The sequence below is a fragment of the Schistocerca nitens genome, chromosome 12 (assembly GCF_023898315.1).
Source record: "Schistocerca nitens isolate TAMUIC-IGC-003100 chromosome 12, iqSchNite1.1, whole genome shotgun sequence".
NCBI classification, from domain to species: Eukaryota; Metazoa; Arthropoda; class Insecta; order Orthoptera; family Acrididae; genus Schistocerca; species Schistocerca nitens.
The window spans coordinates 151,831,645-151,854,007 of record NC_064625.1 but is presented as its reverse complement, the minus strand read 5'-3'; the positions used below and the strand labels follow the sequence as shown (position 1 = coordinate 151,854,007).

The following is a 22,363-nucleotide window of genomic DNA, read 5'->3' as shown; positions in this document are numbered from 1 at the left end:
GGAAATCTTTTAACATTGGTCACCTGAGTGCCAATGACAGTTCCACCAATACACTGTCCTTATATTCCTTACGTCCAGGATTCTCCCACCATCTGTACATGTGCATATTGCTATACCGTGACTTTTGTGACCTCATTGTATTCGTAGCCAAGAATTTTATATCTGATGATGGTACGTAGACAATGAAATCATTTGTATGTTAATGGAAATATTTTGTGACTGAGACAGAAAATTTTGACATTTATAAACGTCTTACTGCCTCAATTTTTTTAATTATACCCGCATTTATGTTGTCACAGAGTAAAGCTGGTGGTGTGAGCCCATTCAGGAAGAGCAGTCCCAGATCATTACATGCCCTCCACTTAATTTCTGTTTGCTGTTAACAGAAGAAAACGATTCCCTCCTTGTTTCCCTTCGGTTTCTGTTCTCTTTTCCTTGTTTCCCTTCCTTTTTAGTGTGTTCCTTCTCCTCTTATTTTGCCTCTGTATGTGAGGATTTGGAACTGCGTCAGATCTGTGTCTTTTAGCCGTTCTCCTTGTTCGCTGTTCGTCTTAGTCCCTTCACTGCATGTGTTCCTGTTTTTATGCGTTTGGGCGCTGATGACCACGCTGTTTAGCGCCCGTAAACCTCAAACACACAACAGAAGAAAAAAATGACACTAATTATTTCACATTAAGGTTGACTTCAGCTCAAAAATTTTGGTCTCCTAGCCAGTGATACAAAATGTATGACTGACAGCAAACTTAAATTTGAAAACAAACTGAAGTTTCTCCTTGAGAATCCCTTCTGTTTCATAGAAGAACATCTATTTATGTAACATCTAAAAGGTAGTAGTTATGAATTTTTAATTAACACCTGTGATGTAAAAGGATAGATAAAAAATCTACTCTCCAAGTAGCAACAGGAGAAATTGTGGTAAGTTCCTATGGGACCAAACTGCCGAGGTCATCAGTACTTGGGCTTAAACACTACTTAATTCAACTTAAACTAACTTACACTAATGGCAATACACACACCCATGCCCGAGGGACGACTCGAACCTCCGACAGGGGGAGCCACGCGAACAGTGGCAAGATGCTTCAGACCGCATGACTATGCTGCACGGCACGGCAGGAGAAAACACACACACACACACACACACACACACACACACACACACACACACGAAAAGGTTCAACTTTTACCAGCTTTCGGAACCAGTGGCTCCTTCTTCTGGCACATCTGTATGTTTCTGGGGAGGGAGAGAGATAGATAGATAGATAGATAGATAGAGAGTCTGTTTGAACATAAGCTTCTCCATCTAGTCATGATTTTCCAACTTCTATCGGTGTTCACTTTGGTCCAGTCCTCGCCTCTTTTTTTCAACACACTACTCTACACCTTTCAACCATCTATCCCTTGGTCTTCCTCTTGATCATTTCCTTTGCATCTTAATTTCATGTACACACATCAAAAACAGTTTTGTATCACCCCTGTTTCGAGAACTCTGAAGATAGACGTTGACTGTGGATATTGTTTCACAGACACAGTCCCTTTGACTGTTCAGAGATGTCACTAAACCCATCCAAAGATGTAAACAACCATGCATGAGCAGTGCCTGTTAGACGGAGGGGGTCTGACAACTGATCATTTCCAGTGATTCCACCAGGAAGGAGGTACACGGCTCGTGTTGCCTGTAGCTCAACCATGCCTAGACGGTCAATACTGTGGTTCAGTCGAATCCACATAGTTACTTTGTGTCAGGAAAGACTCTCAACAAGGGAAGTGTCCAGGCATCTCGGAGTGAATGAAAGCGATGTTGTTCGGACATGGAGGTGATACAGACAGACAGGAACTGTCAATGGCGTGCCTTGCCCAGGCCGCCCAAGGTCTACTACTGCAGTGAATGAGTGCTACCTACAGATTATTGCTTGGAGGAACCCTGACAGCAACGGCACCATGTTGAATAATGGTTTTCGTGCAGCCACAAGATGTCGTGTTACGACTCAAACTGTGCGCAATAGGCTGCACGATGTGCAACTTCACTCCCGACGTGCATGACGAGGTCCATCACCGAGCGAGGTGGCGTAGTGGTTAGCACACTGGACTCGCATTCGGAAAGACGACGGTTCAATCCCGCGTCCGGCGATCCTGATTTAGGTTTTCCGTGATTTCCCTAAATCGTTCCAGGCAAATGCCGGGATGGTTCCTTTGAAAGGGCACGGCCGACTTCCTTCCCCATCCTTCCCTAATCCTATAAGACCCATAACCTCGCTGTTTGGTCTCTTCCCCCAAACAACCAACCAACCAGGTCCATCTTTGCAACCACGATACCATGCAGGATGGTACGGATGGGCCCAACAACATGCCGAATGGACCGCTCAGGATTGGCATCACTTTCTCTTCACCAATAAGTGTCACATATGCCTTCAACCAGACAATCGTCGGAGACGTGTTTGGAGGCGACCTGATCAGGCTGAATGCCTTAGACACACTGTCCAGCGAGTGGAGGTAGGTGGAGGTCCTCTGCTGTTTTGGGGTGGCATTATGTGGGTCAACGTACGCTGCTGGTGGTCATGGAAGGTGCAGTAATGGTTGTACAATACATGAGTCCCATCCTCCAACCGATAGTGCAAGCCCATTGAAAGCATATTGGCAAGGCATTGGTATTCATGGACGACAGTTCACTCCCCATTGTGCACATCTTGTGAATGACTTCCTTCGGGATAATGACATCGCTTGACTAGAGTGGCCAGCATGTTCTCCAGACATGAACCCTATCGATCGTGCTTGGGGTAGATTGAAAAGGGCTGTTTATGGACGACGTGACCCACCAACCGCACTGAGGGATCTGTGCTGAATTGCCATTGAAAAGTGGAACAATCTGGATCAACAGTGCTTTGGTGAACTTGTGGATAGCATGCCTTGACGAATACAGGCATGTATGAATGCAAGAGGATGTGCTACTGGGTATTAGAGGTACCGGTGTGTACAGCAATCTGGACCACCACCTCTGAAGGTCTCGCTGTATGGTGGTACAACATGCAATGCATGGTTTTCATGAGCAGTAAAAAGGGGGGAAATGATGTTTATGTTGATCTGTATTCCAATTTTCTGTATGGGTTCCGGAACTCTCAGAATCGAGGTGATGCAAAACATTTTTTGATGTGTGTACCTTGTTGGGAAACCTCTTGTTTTCCATTCTCTTTACGTGTCTGTACCATCTTAGCCTTGATGTTTCTATCCCGCTATTAAGGGTTCCTCTTTCACTATTTTTCTTACCCTTTCATTCCTCATCCTCTCCCTCCTTGTTGCTCCTGTCCTACTTCAGAGGAACTTCATTGCACCATCCTGCTATTAAGGGTTCCTCTTTCACTATTTTTCTTACCCTTTCATTCCTCATCCTCTCCCTCCTTGTTGCTCCTGTCCTACTTCAGAGGAACTTCATTGCACATGCCTGTTATCTGCTTGCATCTCTTTTCTTCTTTCAGGGTATATGTCAGCATTGGGATGTAGTAATTTCTGTGTATTATTTCTTTGCTTTTTTGTGGCACATCTTCGTTCCAAACCGGGCTCCTGACACTTTGCAGGAATGCTTTTGCCCATCTGCCTCATTCACTAATATCGTTCTTATTTCTTCCAGTTTTTTCTATCACACTTCCTAAGTACTTGATACTTCCCACCATCTTCAGTTGTTCATATCCAATCCTTATTGCGCTAATTGGTCTGCCTTTCTTTCTAGTTGTAACCAGGATCTCACATTTATTGACATTAAATTTCATTCCATACAGACTCACAGTTTCTTCCCAAGCATCCAGTTTTTCCTGAATTTCCTCCCCCCTGTTTCCCCAGAGCATCAAGTCATCCGTACACTCCCTTACTGTCATCTTGCCCTCTCGCAGTTTTTTTCTGTGAACTTAGTCATTATCTCATCCTCTATGGAGAGGAAAAGTGACAGTGCACTTCCCTGTTTCACAACACTTGTTTGCTGGAATCAATCCGTCCTGTCATTTCCCAATTTCACACAACTCAAGTGTCTACAGTACATTTCCTCCACTCTGATTATTGTCTCTTTTTCCACTCCCTTCATTTCTAGTGCTTGCCAGATCTTTCTCCTACACACCAGATGCCATTTCTGTATCAAGAAAGGCCACCACAAAATCTTTCCCAAGTTCATAGTGGCGGTCGTGGAACAGCTTCACTGCAAACAGTTGACCCTCCAGGCCTGAAGCCATTCTGTTCCTCTTTCAACTTGGTCTCGATCCTTATTTGGATTCTACTCTTTGGGATCTTTTCGTATACTGTGGCACAACATGGTATTAGTGTGCCTCTCCTTTAGTTTCTACAATCACCCCTACTCCCATTCTTGAATACAGGGACAATTAATGCCTCTTCCAATCTACTGGAGTCTTCTTCTCATTCTACGCCACCCTCAGCAGTTTCCCGATATTATCTGCTGCCTTCACCATTTGGACACTTACCTCATCCATCCTTGGTGTCTTTCTGCCTTTCATCTTGTCCAGTGCCATTTCCATTTATTTCCATGTCAGGTCCTTCCTCCGATCCCTGTAGTTTACATCTGTGTCCTTTAGTCTATTATCCTCATTTCCAAGTCCATTCAAATTTAGCAAATGCTCAAAGTACTCCTTCAACACTATTTTCAGTGTCTCTTTGTTACTAACCACATTTATCCAACATTGTTGCATCCTCTCTCAAACGTCTCCTCTTACTTTTGTCCTTTCCCTCCAGTAATTTCTTACTTCCTGTACTATCTTCCTCTACCATCTTTTTCCATTCTTCCATTGACTTTCTTCACTCCTCAGCCACTGTCTTTTCTGCCTCTTTCTTTTTTTTCTTATCCACCTTACTTGCTGATTCAGGCCTTTCTTGGAACCACAGGCAGAAGGCCTTGTTTTTCCTTCCCACTACCTCCTTGACTCTTTCATTCCATCAAGGTGTCACCTCCCACCTTTTTCTTGCACTTGTCCTTCCGCATACAGCTACTGCAGTGTCTACCATAGCACTTTTTAAATGTCCCCAGTCCTTTTCTCTTGTTTTTGGTTCATCCTTTGGTAACCTTTCCCTTATAATCTAGTATTCTTCATTTACTTCCTTTTCCTTCTATTTCCGTACTCTAATTCTCCTTTCCTGGTTCTCTGTCATCTTCCATTCCTCCATGATTCTCATACTCACTACCAGCAGCCAGTGGTTACTATCCAGAGCCTCAGATGGTAATACCTTTTATACATTACTGTCTTCTTAATTTCCCAATCATAGAGCATGTAATCCACCAAAGATATCTGTGCTACATTCCTGCTGTACCATATTACTTTATGGCTCCCTTCCTTCCAAAACCACGAGTTACCTATCAGTAAACTATTTCTCTTACAGAATTCGAGCAATCTCTTTTCTTCTTTATTTCCAGTTCCCCGTCCTTCTGAATCCAGTACATTTTCGTACCCTTGTCTTTCACTCCCTACATGTACATTGAAATCTGCCTCGACTATTATCCTTTGTCGCTCCAACTGCTTTTGTAGTTGTTACTTGCAAGCCCGCTTCTCTTGCGATGTACAGCACACTTGAGGGGCATACACTTGAATTACCTCTATACTTCTTCATTGTCCTGTTGCTGATCCTCTGTACCTCTCTGTTTTAGACATCCTTCACAACAACTCCTACTCCCTGTTATCTTCCTTCTTCATTTCCACTCCAACACAATCTGTAACTTTTCCTCAGTTCATTACTGCCTTCTCCTTTCCATCTTGTCTCTCCCATACCTAAAATACTAGAGTTGGAACTTAAGTAGGAGCAACTATTTATTCACAACCGATACAAAAGAGTTACATGTTTGCACCTGTTACTATCCTTCAAAGTAGTCACCAGCGTTGTGTAGAACCCGTTGCCAGCGGTGTGCAAGGCATAGTATACCGTTACCAGAGCCTGTTCTGTTGATGGTGAGAATGGAGTCTGTAACAGGTCTGAAGGAAATGCCACAAAGTGGTTCCTCCATCTTCAGAATCAAATCAAAGTCACAAGGACTTAAGTTCAGGGAGTATGGTAGATGGTACAGTACTTCCCAGTCCCATCGACCGAACAGAGCAGCCACAGCTTGCGCTGTATGCACCCACGCATTGTCAGGCAAAATGATGGGTGGGTTGCACATAAAGTGTCGCCGTTTCTTTCGCAAAGCTGGTCGCAGGTGATGCTCCAAAGCCGGCCGGAGTGGCCGTGCGGTTATAGGCGCTACAGTCTGGAACCGCGTGACCACTACGGTCGCAGGTTCGAATCCTGCCTCGGGCATGGATGTGTGTGATGTCCTTAGGTTAGATAGGTTTAAGTAGTTCTAAGTTCTAGGGGAGTGATAACCACAGTAGTTAAGTCCCATAATGCTCAGAGCCATTTGAACCATTTGATGCTCCAAAAACAAACAGTAATACTGTGCATTGACGGTCTGCTGTGGAGGAACGTAATGTGTTAGGATAACACCATCACAGCTGTAGACGAGAATCACCATAACTTTCACCATACTGGGGCTCTGACACACTTTCAACTTTCGCGGCTACCCATAATGATATCATTTGTTGGATTGGCGTTTCAGTTTTGGCTTTGTGGCACTTGCTTCAACACTGTTCCAGAGATTCGACAGGCAGTAGACCACTCCATTCGCACCACAACAGAACAGGCTCTGCTAACGGTATACTACGCCTTCCACATCGCTGGCAACTGGTTCTACACAACACTGGTGACTACTTTGAAGGACAGAAATAGGTGCAAACATGTAACTCTTTTGTATCGGTTGTGAATAAATAGATGCTACTATTTAAGTTCTAACCCTCATATATATATTTCTCCTGTCCATCATATCCATTATCTCCTCTAGCTTTCCTGTCAGCGTTCTAATTTTCCAAGTTGTAATTCATAGTTTGTTTGCCTTGCCAGGTTGTTGTCTTTTATGTACATTCTTTCTGAGGCTAGTTGCCTTTGGTTGCTGGTCCACTGTTGACTACATAGGCCTACCATAGCTTCACTAGAGCCCTTAGCCACCACTTTTCAGAGTTCCTACGGAGCCCTCACAGCTACCACACTGGTCCTGAGGCACTTGAAGTACACACTGTACTTCACCACAGTAGGCCATTCCCTACTTTGTTGCGCCGCCCTCCTCCCGTGACTTGGACGAGAATTGGTCTTCTGAGAGGCACTCAGGAGTTTCTCAGTTACAATTTGCTTGGCTTGAAATGTGTGTCCAAGCAGCTCAGAGCATCCTTCTCCAAACTGAAACTACTCTTGGAGATCTTGAGGTCTACTAAAACCAGGTGCAGGTGTTCACACTCCAATTTTTCTTGTTTTATTTGTAGTACAATGTTTCCGACAAACAAAAATAAAATACCATTTGCCAGACATCAACACGCGCGTCTGCATGCGCACGTGTGTGTGCGCCCACACACACACACACACACACACACACCTAAGCCTTGGTTTGTGGAGGGAGGTGAGGTTGTTTTACCAGTTGGCAATAAATCAATAGATTAACTAACAGCTATAAAATGTCTAGGAGCATGTGGCTGGGCCGATATAAGTAGAATGATCTCATAAAACTAGTTGTACGAAAAGCAGATATCAGACAGATTCATTGGGAGAATGCTAAGGAAATGTAACTCGCCACTGAAAAGGTGCTTAACAAAACCTGTCATCCAATTCTTGTGTCCTACTTGTTACTCTGAGGCCAGCACCAGATCATATCAATAGAGAAGAAAGCAAATGTCTAAAGAAGAGTGGTTTGTTTTATCACCAGTAGCATTACAGAGATGCTCATCAAACATCAGGGGCAGACTCTATGAGAGAGCCAGTGCCTATTACAGAGATATTTGATTGTAAAATTTCAGATTACATGTTCCAGGAAGAGTTAAGCAACATATTACTTTCTGCCACATACAATGTGAGAAATGACTGTGTTGGTAAAGTCAGTGAAATTTGCACTCGTACAGAGGTTAGTGTAGCCATTCTTTCAGTGCAGTATTTGCAAATGTAACAGTTGCCACCATCATGGCCAGTTCACTACACACCTGTCACTGTGACAAAGAGTGATTTTGTGATGGTGCACACTTTCTTGCCCTCATATGTGTCACACAGTGTGATCTGTGAGTGTCAGGAATTTATGCTGTACATTGAATCTGTAGAAGATGAAAAGAGTGGGATGGAAACAGGAAAGAGGAAGGCAGGTAGGCAAATGTGCTCAGTGCTGAGGATCGGTAGTGTCGAGAATATTTGTCGAAAGGTTCACTGATGACAAATAATTATTTTTTCCCCACAGCCAAAAAGTCTGCAGCGAGAACTGCTGTTTAATCAGCTCCATCAGGATGAGGTTCTTGCAGAGGAAATGGATAAAGCCAAGAGGCAAGAGATAGTGCAGCTGAAGCTCAGGTAATAACTCTTTCAGTCTAATTTCAATTCATTAATATTTAAAATATACGGTTTCAGTATAATGTGAGAATGTCTGGGATGGAATAAAATCATACAGCTAAGGCATTCAGCAGTCAACAGTTGCGTAAATAAGATCTAAATCTTGAGAGTGAAAATATAAGTTAAGCCAGAGGTAACATAAAAGTAGTAATGATGTAATGTGTTCATCAGAAATATCTATACATAAAAAATCTTCTTTGTATGGAATGAATTTATAAATGTTTATCCATGCAAATTTCTCACTCAGTGCCATTATTGTAAAAAGGTAAAACACATCAAAATCCATAAAAATATCATGTAACCATGTCCTGTTTTGAAACAAAATCCATCAGCATAAATCAATATATGCTGAGATCCAATGTTAGAAGTTTGTGCACCTGGCTGATCCTCCACCAGGAAAACATATCCGCATGTTGACTCCCAGTCACGTTCATGCTCAGCATTCACTGATTTATTTTTGCTGCTTAGAAGGGAAGTGACCACGAAATTTTTATTGATTTCTTATGTGTTTTTATTTCTATATAATAAATCTATATGATAATGTAATGACCATAACATTTTTATTGACTTTTTTGTTTTTTTATTCGTCTCTAATAATGACATTACTGGGAGGACTTTGTTTGAATGAAAATTTGTGAACATATTACTTGCAGTGAAGATTATTGTGTGTAAAAATTTATGACAACGAAGATATGTACCTTACATTAAATTATCCAGCTTTTGCAGTATGTGTGGCTGAGTCAACATTTTAGCTTCTAAGCTGACTACAGTGATGACCTCACACCCAGTTGTGGATCATTCAAAAATTTAAATTATTGCTAAGCTTTTGGACACTGCTCTGTCTTGAATCTAACGGACGAATGACTTTGTCTCCCCTCCTTTTGAGGTTTGAGGGGCCTGTCCTTCCTTATTACATTTTTCAATCTCACCCTCTTTTGTACCTGAGGAAGGGACTAATATCCCAAAAAAACTGGGTTCCTTTCTCAAACCTTTATACATGTCTACCAACAATACTAAAAATTTCACCTATTGAAGGTGAGCAATTCTCTTTCATGACTTACTAGTTTTCTTGATTACATTTTACTTTACTAGCTATAAAGGGTTGTCAAATGAAAGCAAGTCAGACAGGAAGAAACGGTAAGGAAACTGTTTATTATTCCACAAGTAATCATCATAACTGTTAATACATTTATCCCACTGTGAAACAAGATCATCAATGGCTTCACGCAAAAATGTTTGTGGTTGCCTACGGAACCGTGCTCGTGTCCCAGTCCGCACCTCTGCATCCGAAGCAAAGTGGTGGCTACGAATGTCTTTCCTCGGGGCTCCAAAAATATGGAAATCACACGAGAAGAGATTGGGACTCTACAGAAGATACGTAAGGCCTTCCCAGAAAAAACTTCAGCAGCATAGTTGAAACACCCTTGTCAACATGTGGGCCCACTGACGCTTTGCACTGATGGAAGCACACCATTAAATTCAAATGCCCAGGAATGTTGTCGGATGGCACTGTTCTGTTGCAGGATAATGCCTGCCCACTTATTGCCGAGCTTGTTTCAAATATGCTGCAGAAGTTTCACTGGGAATCCGTTACACATCTGCCATACAGTACAGATCCCTTCCCATGTGATTTCTATATTTTTTGAGCCCCAAAAAAAGACGTTCATGCCCATCAATTTGCTTTGTACGAAGAGGTGTCTGGGTACAATCGTGTTTCCATAGGCAACTGCAAACATTTTTCCACGAAGGCATTGACCATCTCGTCTCACAGTGGGATAAATGTATTAATAATTGTGTTAATAGTTATAGTTTTGAAATAATAAACAGTTTACTTACCAATATAATGAAAAGGAAAGTCGCTACTCACCATGTAGCAGAGGTACTGAGTCGAAGATAGGCAAAACGAAAAGACTGTCACAAATAGGCTTTGAGCCAGCAAAGCCTTCATAAAAAAAACACACACACACACACATGTGCGCAAATGCAACTCACGCAATGACTGCAGTCTCTGGCAATGGAAGCCACATTGCATTGTGACTTTAGTTGCCAGAGACTGCAGTTGCGAGCATGTGTGTGTGTGTGTGTGTGTGTGTGTGTTTTGTCTATTTTTGATGAAGGCATTGCTGGCTGAAAGCTTATTTGTGACAGTCTCTTTGTTGTGCCTATCTGTGACTCAGCATCTCTGCTATATGGTGAGTAGCAACTTTCTTTTTCATAATATTGTTACATTCCATTCCAGATTTTCCATTATTTGAAACAGTTTACTTACTTTTTCCATTTGTCTTTGTCTTTCAATATTTGATTTTCCACTGTTTTGTTGTGTCTTGCATTATGTTGCATATTTCATGCATATGATCTGATAATCCTAATGCTGCATGTGTTGTCCTTTGTACAAATACTGACAAGGAACTTCATGTCATAATTGCGATAAATATGAGTAAATTTAAACAGTGTTTTAATGGTGCTCCAACCAGTCTCTGAGATATTTCCCATGAGGATAAATGTTCAGCTTCAGTGTTGCACATACATGTGTACTGCTTATAGAACTACTCAATTTATTTTCTTTTTCCAATTTGTATTGTTATTTCAGGCAGCAGTTACGTGAATCGAGTGTTGAACTAAAAGAGTTAGAATCGAAGTTGAGAGCAGCGTATGTCTACAAGGAACTGTGTGCTCAGAAAGCAGAGAAGGAGGCAGAGAAGATGAGGGAGAAAGTAAGTTTGTATAGCACATGTACGAGGCTAGAACAATTACTTCCTTTGTAGAATTGGAATAAAGAAGTGGACAGGCACATGATAAAGGATGATCTGTTTCTAATTTTTTTTTTTGATAAAGTCCTTCAGAGCTCTGAATTGGGACTTTCTCTGGATTAGATTAGATTAATACTTGTTCCATAGATCATGAATACAACACTTTGCAATGATGTGGAATGTGTCAGTATAACAAAATGGTTCTTCACACACCATAATTCAAGTTCTTTTTTAAATTTATTTTTTAGTTGTAAGATTACTAATTTATATCTAAAAACTCATCTATTGAGTAGGAGGAGTTATGAGTCAGAAATTCTTTTAATTCGTTTTTAAATGTTCCTTGGCTGTCTGTCAGACTTTTGATGTTATTTGGTAAGGGATCAAAGATTTTTTGTCACAGCATAATTCATCCCTTTCTGTGCTAAAGTTAGATTTAATCAAAAGTTCTGGAATTCAGCTTTTCTTCTAGTGTTGCAGCTATGCACATTGTTATTCCTTTTGAAATTATTCTGATTACACACTTTTGTGCAATGATTACTTTCTTCCTTAATGGTGAATTACCCCAAAATATGATGTCGTATGAAAGCAGTGAGTGAACATAGACATAGTAAGCTAATTTACTTATTTCCAATAACCCTAATAGCATAAATAGCTGAACTCAAACATTTCAGCAGATCATCAATTTGTTTCTTCCAATTCAATCTCTCATCAGTGCCCACACCCAAAGATCTGGAATATTCTGCCCGAGCTACAGACTTTTGTTCAAACTCTGTATTTATTAATGACGTTCTGCCATTTACTGTACTGAGTTTCATATACTGTGTTTTATCAATTTTAATGAGAGTCCCTTTGCAGATGACCACTTAATAATTATTTACAATTTCCGCAGCTAATCATTGTTTCTTGGATGTGATTACTTTACTTGTTTTATCAGCAAAAAGAACTGTCTTCACATCTTTGTGACTATAGAATGGCAAGTCATTAATATATATTGAGAATACTGAGGGACTCAAAATTTAACCTTTTGAGACCCCATTCTTGATACTTCCCCAGTCTGAGGAATCTGCTGATTTTCCTGCTTATGTGAACTGTTCATTTCAACCTTTTGTACTCCTCCAGTTAAATATGTGTTAATCTATTTGTGCACTGCCTCACTCATATCACAATAATTAAATTTATTTAGAAGACTTCCATGATTTACACAATCAAAAGCCTTTGAGAGAGTGCAGGAAATTTCACTTGGTGATGTTTGGTTATTCAAATAATTAAATATCTGATCAATGAAAGCATATACAGCATTTTCTATTGAAAAGCCTTTCTGAAAACCAAATTAATGTTTTGTTAGTACTTTGTTTTTACAATATATGAAGCTACTCAGAATACAATACTTTTTCAAGGATTTTTGACAAAGCTGTCAGAAGTGCGACTAGGTGATAGTTGTCGGTATCAGGCCTGTCATTCTTTTTATGCAATGGTTAAACAATAGCCTATTTCAAATTATTAGAAAAAATGTCCTAATTTCAGTGAGGTATTACATACATGGCTGAGAATCCAGTTTATCTGTTGGCGACAAGCTTTTAGTACTTTGTTGGAGATGCCATCAATCCTGTGTGAGCTTTTACTTTTGAATCAGTTTATTATTTTCCTAACTTCAGAAGGAGAGATGGGTAGAATTTCAATTTTATCAAATTTTATAGTTATTGCTCTTCCATACAAAACTTTGTCTTTCATAATGAACATCTGAATCCGGTTTTCTCCAAAACATTTAAAAAATTATTGTTAAAAATATTCTCACTCTCTAATGTTTTGTTAATAAACTTTTCATTCAGTTTGATGGGAATAAAGTCTTCCTGTGCTCTTGGTAGCCCTGTTGCCCTGTCATATGGACTTTTTTATAACTTTCCTTAATATGCTACAGTAGTTTTTATAATATTTGACTATTTCTTAGTTATTACTGTTGCTTACTATTAGATATATTTCCCTTTTTCCAGTTACAATATACTTTTATCCTTTTAATAAGCCACAGTTTCTTACAATTATATTTCACTGTTTTCTTAGGGAACTGATTTTGAAAATGATCACAAACATACCATGAAATAAATTATATTTTAAATTAGCATCATGCTCTCGGTACAACGCATCCCAGTTTACTGCTGCAGTCTTTCCTTAAAATTTGCAGTCATTAAGTTGTTAATTGAATGCACTATTTGAGAGAACTGTTTTGAGTAACTGTATGGAACTATGTCATATTCTGTAAATAGCTGTGCAGCATGATCAGAAAGACCATTCTTAACAGGATAAATATTTATTCAATTAAATTTATCTTGGTCTGTGAAACTATTATTTATCAGTGTGTTGCTTTCCTGTTCCACCCAAGTAGGAAAATCAATAATTGATGTCTTATTGAAAGAACCTAATGATACTTCAAGATCATTCTTCCTGATAGACTTTCAGAAAATCTACATTTAAGTCCCCGTAAATGATAATTTGCTCCCCTCTGTCTGACATGTAGCACAATGAGGAATCCAGGTTTTTTTAGAAATAGTTGAAAATCTTCCAGTGGGGACCTATACACAGCTACAATTATAAAATTACCATTATTTAGTTTAAGCTCATAGACACATGCTTTATATATTGCTCTATACAATTTTTTTTTTTTAGTTTCTAAATTTTTCGCACTATTATAACTTTCAACATAAATGGCAACTCCTTCTTTTTCCATCTCCTCTCTACTTACACGTGCTGAAAGCTTATATCCATTTACATTTACCTTTTCGATATCAGCGACTATACAGTGTTCAGACAAGCGTACTACATCTATTGCTTTCTCTGTTTGTAAATCTTCCAAACAAACAAAAAGTTCATCTACATTGTTTTTTAATCCCCTTATATTCCGATGCAGTATACTGACATTATTTTTCACTGTATTTTTGTAAGAATCTTGTAATATTTTAACATCTTTAGTATCTGCCTGTCTGAGCTTCTCATAATGCTTGATTCCTTTCAATGTTGTACCACTGGACATTGGCCTCAGCCTAAGAAAGAAGTGCTCCCATGTGTTTCAGTGACCCCCCCCCCCTCCCCCCCCCCCCTAAGGATTTTGCTGCCAACCCAGCCAATTTACTCTATTGAGATGCATACCATGTCTAGTGCAATCCCACCTACCGATAGCATCAGTAGGAACCAAACCTTTATCTGACCGAGAAGCCTCCAACTCCGTACCGACCCTTCTTACAGATCCGTTCTGCTGGAATCGATCATACTGCCTGAAAGCAGGCTGTACGAAAGTGAAGTTAAGTAAATTCTTTTAAATTATTCTCTGCAGACTGTGTTTTCTGCAATTAATTCTTTGAAAATAAATGTGAGACTGCTGGCTCCTTACTTGCAATGAAAAATGATTTTAGTATTCCCATTTTGATAGCCCACACAGTATGTGACCCCTTTTTTTGTCAGATTAGTTTCCTGCTAAATTCCTTTTTCTCGTAAATTATCTTCAAATTGTGCTATTTATTAAATTCAGGGAACATCATTATTCATTTCTTATTAAATACTGTAAATCATAAGACGATGTTTTGCTAATCTTTAAATTCAATACCCCATGTAGTTATAATTCCTTTATTGTAACTGGCATACATACAACAAACTGTCAAGGATCATACAGTCGGAAAAACACCGTGCTTGTGGTAAATCCGAATTACACCTCCTCGATATAATACTTCATCTCCAGTTCCAATTTACACTGGGGTGACAAAAGTCATAGGATAACAGTATGCACATATACAGACGGTGGTAGTATTGCGTGCATAAGGAATATAAGAGCAGTGCATTAGCAGAGTTGTCATTTGTGCTCAGATGATTTGTGTTAAAAGGTTTCTGATATGATTATGGCTTCACAGTGAGAATTAACAGACTTTGAATGCAGAATGGATTGTTGCAGCTAAATACGTGGGACATATCATTTCTGAAAGCTGTAGAAAATACAATATGCCGAGATCCACAGTGTCGAGAGTGTGCCGAGAACACCAGATTTGAGGCATTACCTCTCATCGTGGACAATACAGTGGCCGGCAACCTTCACTTAACGACTGAGAGCAACTGCATTTGCATAGAATTATCAGTGTTAACAGACAAGCAACACTGCACGAAATAACTACAGAAGTCAATGTACTATGAATGAATGAAATAGGAAAGTGTGGCAAAATTTGGCACTAATGGGCTGTGGCAGCCAACACTGCATGAAATAACCACAGAAGTCAACATATGATGAATGTATCCGTTAGGGAAGTGTGGCAAAATTTGGCACTAATGGCCTGTGGCATTAGACGACTGACACGGGTGCCTTTGCTAACAGCGCGGCATTGCATGCAGTGCCTCCGTAGGGCTTGTAGCCGTACGATTTGGACTCTAGATGACTATAAAACTGTGGCCAGGTCACACGAGTCCGAGCTGACGGTAGAGTTCGAACGTGGCAGAGACTGCACGAAGCCTCGGACCCGATTCGTCGACAAGGCACTGTGCGAGGTGGCGGTGACTCGGTAGTGGCGTGCACTGTGTATACGTGCAATGAACTGGTTCCTCTGGTCCAACTGAACCGATCACCGATCGGAAATGGTTATGTTCGACTACTTGGACATTTACGGACTTCATATTCCCAAACAATGACATGCCGCGCCATCGGTCCACAGTTGTTCGCGACTCGTTTGAAGAAGGTTTTGGGCAATTCGAGCAAACATTTTTGGGATGTAATCGAGAAGTCAGTTTGTGCCCAAAGTCCTGCACCAGCAACACTTTTGCTATTACAGATGGCTATTGAGGCAGCACGGCTCATCGAGTCCGTGCCATGTCGAATTGCTGCACTACACCAGGCTAAAGGAGGTACGACACATTAATAGGAGGATCCCATGACTGTTGTCACCTCAGTGTACATTTTTCAGTACTCGTGATTGAAGAGGATGCAACAATGTTCGTCAAGAAATATTCCTGTTCAGTTTAATTGTATATGTTGATTGCATTGTTTTTGCCTTGGGTGCTGTTAGTGGCCAAATGCAGTGTCATTGGTTGTCACTGAAGCATAAGCAGAAGCTCTTCTTCTTCAAACATTTCATCTTGTGCAGGTCATTCACAAAGCCACTTCCAATCTTCTCTTTTCTTCCACAGCCTATGGTTCAGTATTTCCTGCCACTTTAGTCCTTTCAAATTCACATTAAACCCTCACCTGGCCTCTGCATCTTGTTCATGGGCTTCCAATTGTTCTTCTTCCAAATTCTGGCTATTCCAGATATCTTCTTGGTAGTATTTCTTTTCCAATTCTGTAAATATTGCCAAAGCAGTTCAGACAATTTTTCTAAATAATTTCTTTTAGGGGACTGCTGAAGTGTGTTTTGTACTGTTTCATTTCTTGTCCTTGTTACTAAACTTGTTATGTTGCCAGTGGAACTTACATTAAAAATATATGAAGGCCTTATTAAAATAGTGGTACAACTCCAATTTTACTGAGTCTTAAACATAATTAAGTGATGACGGTTTTCTGATTGAGATACCTGAAACATTGCAGTATACCACTTGCTGCAAGGGATTACGATGTGTTTGGTTCATTAAATTTCATTACCTTTTGCCCAGAAAGTGGGGGTGAAGGATGTATTCCATTATTCAGATAAAATGAATCCAATATTGCAGATACACCTGAATAGTTTTATACTGAAAATGGATGGAATCCAATGTGTTATTGGCAGATTAGTTTATTTAGAAGATAAATATAATGCCATTGCACTTTAATACATATTTTATGGTATGAATATTTATAGGACTTAATCAGTCAACCTATATCAGTCATTATAACAATATTATGAGAAGGAAAGTTGTTACTCACCATACATCAGAGATGCTGAGTCGCAGATAGGCACAACAAAAGACTCTCACAATTATAGCTTTTGACCAAAGGCCTTCTTCAACCACTCACATTCACACACACATGACTGCGGTCTCAGGCAAGTGAAACCACACTTTGGTTTCAGTTGCCTGAGACCGCAGTCGTGTGTGTGTGTGTGTGTGTGTGTGTGTGTGTGTGTGAATGTGAGTGGTTGAAGAAGGCCTTTATGGCCGAAAGCTATAATTGTGTGAGTCTTTTTGTTATGTCTATCTGTGACTCAGAATCTCTGCTGTATGATGCGTAGCAACTTTCCTTCTCATAATATTGTTACATTCCATCCTGAGTTTTCCATTGTTTAATTTTTATCTGTCATTACTGTTATTTATCCTCTTGGACATTTTTCTGCTGTTTGTAAGCCACAGAGATATCCGTGATTGACATCAGGAAAGAAAGGGAGCAAATGAGACCTATCCTGTTTCTTCTGTGCTTGCACTCTTTTTGTCTGTGGATACAACTTTTCAGAGAACAAGAGCCATTTTTTGAGCATCGGCATTTAACTGCATCACATATACATAACCATTCAGATAACGATTTTGATGATCAGCACCATCCACTGCCCAGAAATTGTCACATAATTTATTTATCTCATTGTTTAGAATTTTGCTGAACATTTACATGCACAGTTGCAGTTCACACTACGAAAAGTTTTGGCAGCAATGATTTTACCAGTTTTTGTGCTGTATAACTACCCAGTGTTCCGTTTTCTTTTCCAAATATTTTGTTCACGTAAGTCTGTTTTTCTAGCACCCTTTTTGCTTCGAGTACACTTTCTTTTGCCGTGAATATCTGCAGCTGTACCATCTTCACAACTATCAGTAACTGTAGGCGTATTAGGTGTTTTGTCATTTCTAATCCTTTTAATCAAAACATCATCTTTATTGGTACTGGTATTTAAAATTTAAAATAAATATTTGTGGTATGATTTATAATATAGTACTAGTTTATTGTAAATATTTATACAGTGTAAATAAATCATTAAATCCTGCCTAGTCATCAAATATGGTGTGTCTAGGAAACATGCTTTCTCAGATCACTAGACAACGTACAAACAAATCATATTAATGAGTTTTATTACAAAATGAACAAATAAAATACTTAACTTTGTATTTACACAGGAAAGGGTGACATACAAAATAAACAAGCTTCTTCAGTATATACAATTCCTAAGTCGCTGCTGTACAAGTGCCTAATCTTGAGGCTGCTGTTCAGCTGGGGCCGTGAGTAGTCGGGTGCAGTGCGTATGTTCTCTTCACATAGTGGCTGCTGCTGTTGCGTTGTCATCCTGGAAAGGGGTTGATCAGCGTGCAATTGGCTGACAACCTCTCACTGCTTTCTCTGCTCTATCGTTCCCAATTGGTGTGCCAGCACTTGACTTTATGTTGTAACATAAATGAAAAATGAAATCTACACGTTCAGTTGTTATTGTCAACGTAGCCTGTGCGAGCACATATTTTTGGAAACCCAGAAAATAATTATGTTTATCATCTTGACATTCAGTAATTTGAAAATCTGGATGATAAGCCTCATCATAGTCACTTTATATCACATTAGAATCAGTCATCCTTGCAAAGAATCAGACCACATTAATAGATACGAAAGACACGGAGCTGTACCACTACCCAATTCCTGCGTAGTCTGCCTCCATAGCTAAGTGGTCAGTGCAGCAGAATGCCGTGCGGGAGGCCTGGGTTCGATTCCTGACTGTGTCAGAGATTTTCTCTGCTCGGGGACTGAATGTTGTGTTGCCTTCACCATCAGCTCACCCTCATCGACATATGGGTCACCTAACTAGTGCCAACTAATAAGACTTGCAGCAAGCAACCGGTCTAAGACTGTGGTCAATCTGTTGGCAGTGAATGAAGTTGGACGGTATAGCTTTTAAAATGAAATGCAGGTAGCAGGGGAAAATGCTGGGAGAAAAAGGTTATACAGAACATGTGCAGAAATCAGATGGCAGTTGTAAGTGTTGTGGGGCATGAAAGGGAAGCAGTGGTTAAGATAAGAGTGAGATGGGATTGCAGTCTATCCCCAATATTCAGTCTGTACATGGGAAAAGCAGTAAAATAAATCAAAGAAAAATTTGGGGTATGTATTATCATTCAGGAAGAAGAAATAAAAACTGTGAGGTTTGTCGATGACATTGTAATTCTGTCAGAGACAGCAAAGGACTTGGAAGAGCAATTGAATGGAATGGCAGTGTCTTGGAAGTAGGATATAAGAACGTCAACAAATGCAAAACAGGTGTAATGGAATGTAGTCAAATTAGATCAGGTTATCCCGAGGGAATTAGATTAGGAAACAAGACACTTAAAGTAGTGGACGAGCTTTGTTATTTGGACAGCAAAGTAACTGATGATGGCTGAACCAGAGGGATATAAAATGTAGAATGGCAATGGCAAGAAAAGTGTTTCTGAAGAGGAGAAATTTGTTAACATCGAATATAGATTCAAGCGTTAAGAAGTCTTTCTGAAGGTAGCCCTGTACGGAAGTGAAACGTGGATGATTAAACAGTTCAGACAAGAAGAGAATTGAAGTTTTTGAAAAGTAGTGCTACAGAATAATGCCGAAGTTTAGGTGGGGAGATCATGTAACAAATGAAGAAGTTCTGAATAGAATTAGGGAGACAAGAAATTAGTGAAATAACTTGATTAGAAGAGGGGATCAGTTGACAGGACAGAGTCTCGTACATTAAGGGACAACCAATTTAGTGCTGGATGGAGGTTTCGGGTGGGGATATTGTAGAGGGATACCAAGAGATGAATACAGTAAGCAGACTGAATAGACTGTAAGTTGCAGTAGTTATTCGGAGATGAAGAGGCTTCCTTAGGGCAGAGCAGAGCGTAGAACTGCTGTAAACCAGTCTTTGGACTGAAGACCACAACAAAAACACAGTGCATAAGAAACAAAATTGCTGTGTTAAAAATATTTAAAGTGTAATATTTTCTTGATTATGATGATATTTGCATATAAAATTTTTATGTGTGGGGCATATGCTGAAACTAAGTTCCGGTGACCAATATTTGACTGATGGTAGGCCTGAATGAAGTTTCATGCATACAGCACTGTCTACTAACTCTTTAGGAAACTGCTGCGCTGTTGATTTGATTCAGTGGTTGTTTGCTGGTTGGTGAGAGCAGCTCGCAATGGCTGAGACAATCGTAGATCTTCCCTGTTGTGAAGTGCACAATATGATAAGATTTATACTGGCAAAAGGATCTTCAGCTGCTGAAATCTGTCAGGAATTACACCTAGCGCATGGATCTGAAATAATGTGTAAAAACAAGTTCAAAAATAGTGTCAGGAATTTCAAAATGGTCATATAAATGTTCACGATGAACAGTGGAGTGGCAGGCTCAACATTTGGACCGACGACATTATTGATCGAGTGAACCAAAAACTTCGAAGTGATTGGTGATTGATGATTAGTGGTCTGGCTAATGGATTCCAAGATGTTTCTCTAACCTCAGGTTACAGGATTGTCACTGAACAGCTTGAATATCACAAACTGCGACCGAGGTGGGTTCAAAAAATGCTCACTGATCAGCACAAAGAGAAAAGAATGCATAATGCATGACAGTTTTTGTTGTGCTACGGACAAGATGGAGATGATTTGTTTTCCCACATTATTACAGGTTGTGTTATGTGGATATCATACGACAACACAGAATAAAAACAACAGTCAATGCAGTGGTACCAAACCAAAAATGTTTGAGCAGTCTTCCTTCTCAAATAAAAACATGAAGGCTACCATTTTTGGAGATGAGGACATCTATTTTATTGATCTGATGAACTGTGGTCGACAATTGTAGTTGACATACACTGAAAGTGCTAGACAAACTAAGACATGCTATCCAAATTCGACACTGTGGGAAACTGTCGTGTGGCATAATCCTTCCTCATGACAATGCATGCCCTCACATTGCTGCCAAAACTGAGGAGAAAATTCAAGATTTTTGTTGGGAACTTTTTGAGCACCCTCTGTACAGTCCCAACCTTGCACCAGGAGAGTATTTCATCTTCTTGCATTTGAAAAAGTGTCTGGGTGGAAAACAATTTCAAAACAATGATAACCTCAAGACTGGTGTCACCAATTGGTTCAATTCCCAGGTGGCAGACTTCTGTGCAGAGGGTTTAAAGAAGCTTGTGCAACAATATAGAAAGTGTATAGATCTGAACGGCGATTATGTGGAAAAGTAAAGTAGATATGTAGTAAAATATTACTGCCAATAAATCTTTTGTCATCAGCTTATCTTTTTTTCTATGACCAAATGGATCTTAGTTTTGGAACAAGGCTCGTATATCTGCAGATACTGAGGTATGTTCACAGTAAATTACTTCTTGTCATGCAGGTTGACAACAAACCCTCTACTTGCCATGCCACTAACAGAACTTTTCACTCTCTGAATCTAGATTTTGTTGTTGTTGTGGTCTTCAGTCCTGAGACTGGTTTGATGCAGCTCTCCATGCTGATCTATCCCGTGCAAGCTTCTTCATCTCCCAGTACCTACCGCAACCTACATCCTTCTGAATCTCCTTAGTGTAGTCATCTCTTGGTCTCCCTCTACGTTTTTTACCCTCCACACTGCCCTCCAATACTAAATTGGTGATCCCTTGATGCCTCAGAACATGTCCTACCAACCGATCCCTTCTTCTAGTCAAGTTGTGCCACAAACTTCTCTTCTCCCCAATCCTATTCAATACTTCCTCATTAGTTAAGTGATCTACCCATCTAATCTTCAGCATTCTTCTGTAGCACCACATTTCAAAAGCTTCTATTCTCTTCTTGTCCAAACTATTTATTGTCCATGTTTCACTTCCATACATGGCTACACTCCATACAAATACTTTGAAAAACGATTTCCTGACACTTAAATCTATACTCAATGTTAACAAATTTCTCTTCTTCTGAAACGCTTTCCTTGTCATTGCCAGTCTACATTTTATATCCTCTCTACTTCGACCATCATCAGTTATTTTGCTCCCCAAATAGCAAAACTCCTTTACTAATTTAAGTGTCTCATTTCCTAATCTAATTCCCTCAGCATCACCTGACTTAATTCGACTACATTCCATTATCCTCGTTTTGCTTTTGTTGATGTTCATCTTATATCCTCCTTTCAAGACACTATCCATTCCGTTCAACTGCTCTTGCAAGTCCTTTGCTGTCTCTGACAGAATCACAATGTCATTGGCAAACCTCAAACTTTTTATTTCTTCTCCATGGATTTTAATACCTACACTGAAT

The 22,363-nt window shown here is 39.9% G+C and overlaps 1 protein-coding gene across 2 annotated transcripts in view; it reads left to right on the top strand.

Moving 5' to 3' along the window:
* The window catches only part of LOC126214863 (meiosis-specific nuclear structural protein 1-like), a 94,943-nt gene that overhangs the window by 13,921 nt on the left and 58,659 nt on the right, over positions 1–22,363 (top strand). For both annotated transcript variants that reach the window (XM_049941501.1, XM_049941500.1), the window contains exons 3-4: positions 8,291–8,400; positions 11,030–11,153. In XM_049941501.1, the coding sequence (XP_049797458.1) occupies positions 8,291–8,400; positions 11,030–11,153 (234 nt within the window). The remainder of the gene's footprint in view (positions 1–8,290; positions 8,401–11,029; positions 11,154–22,363) is intronic.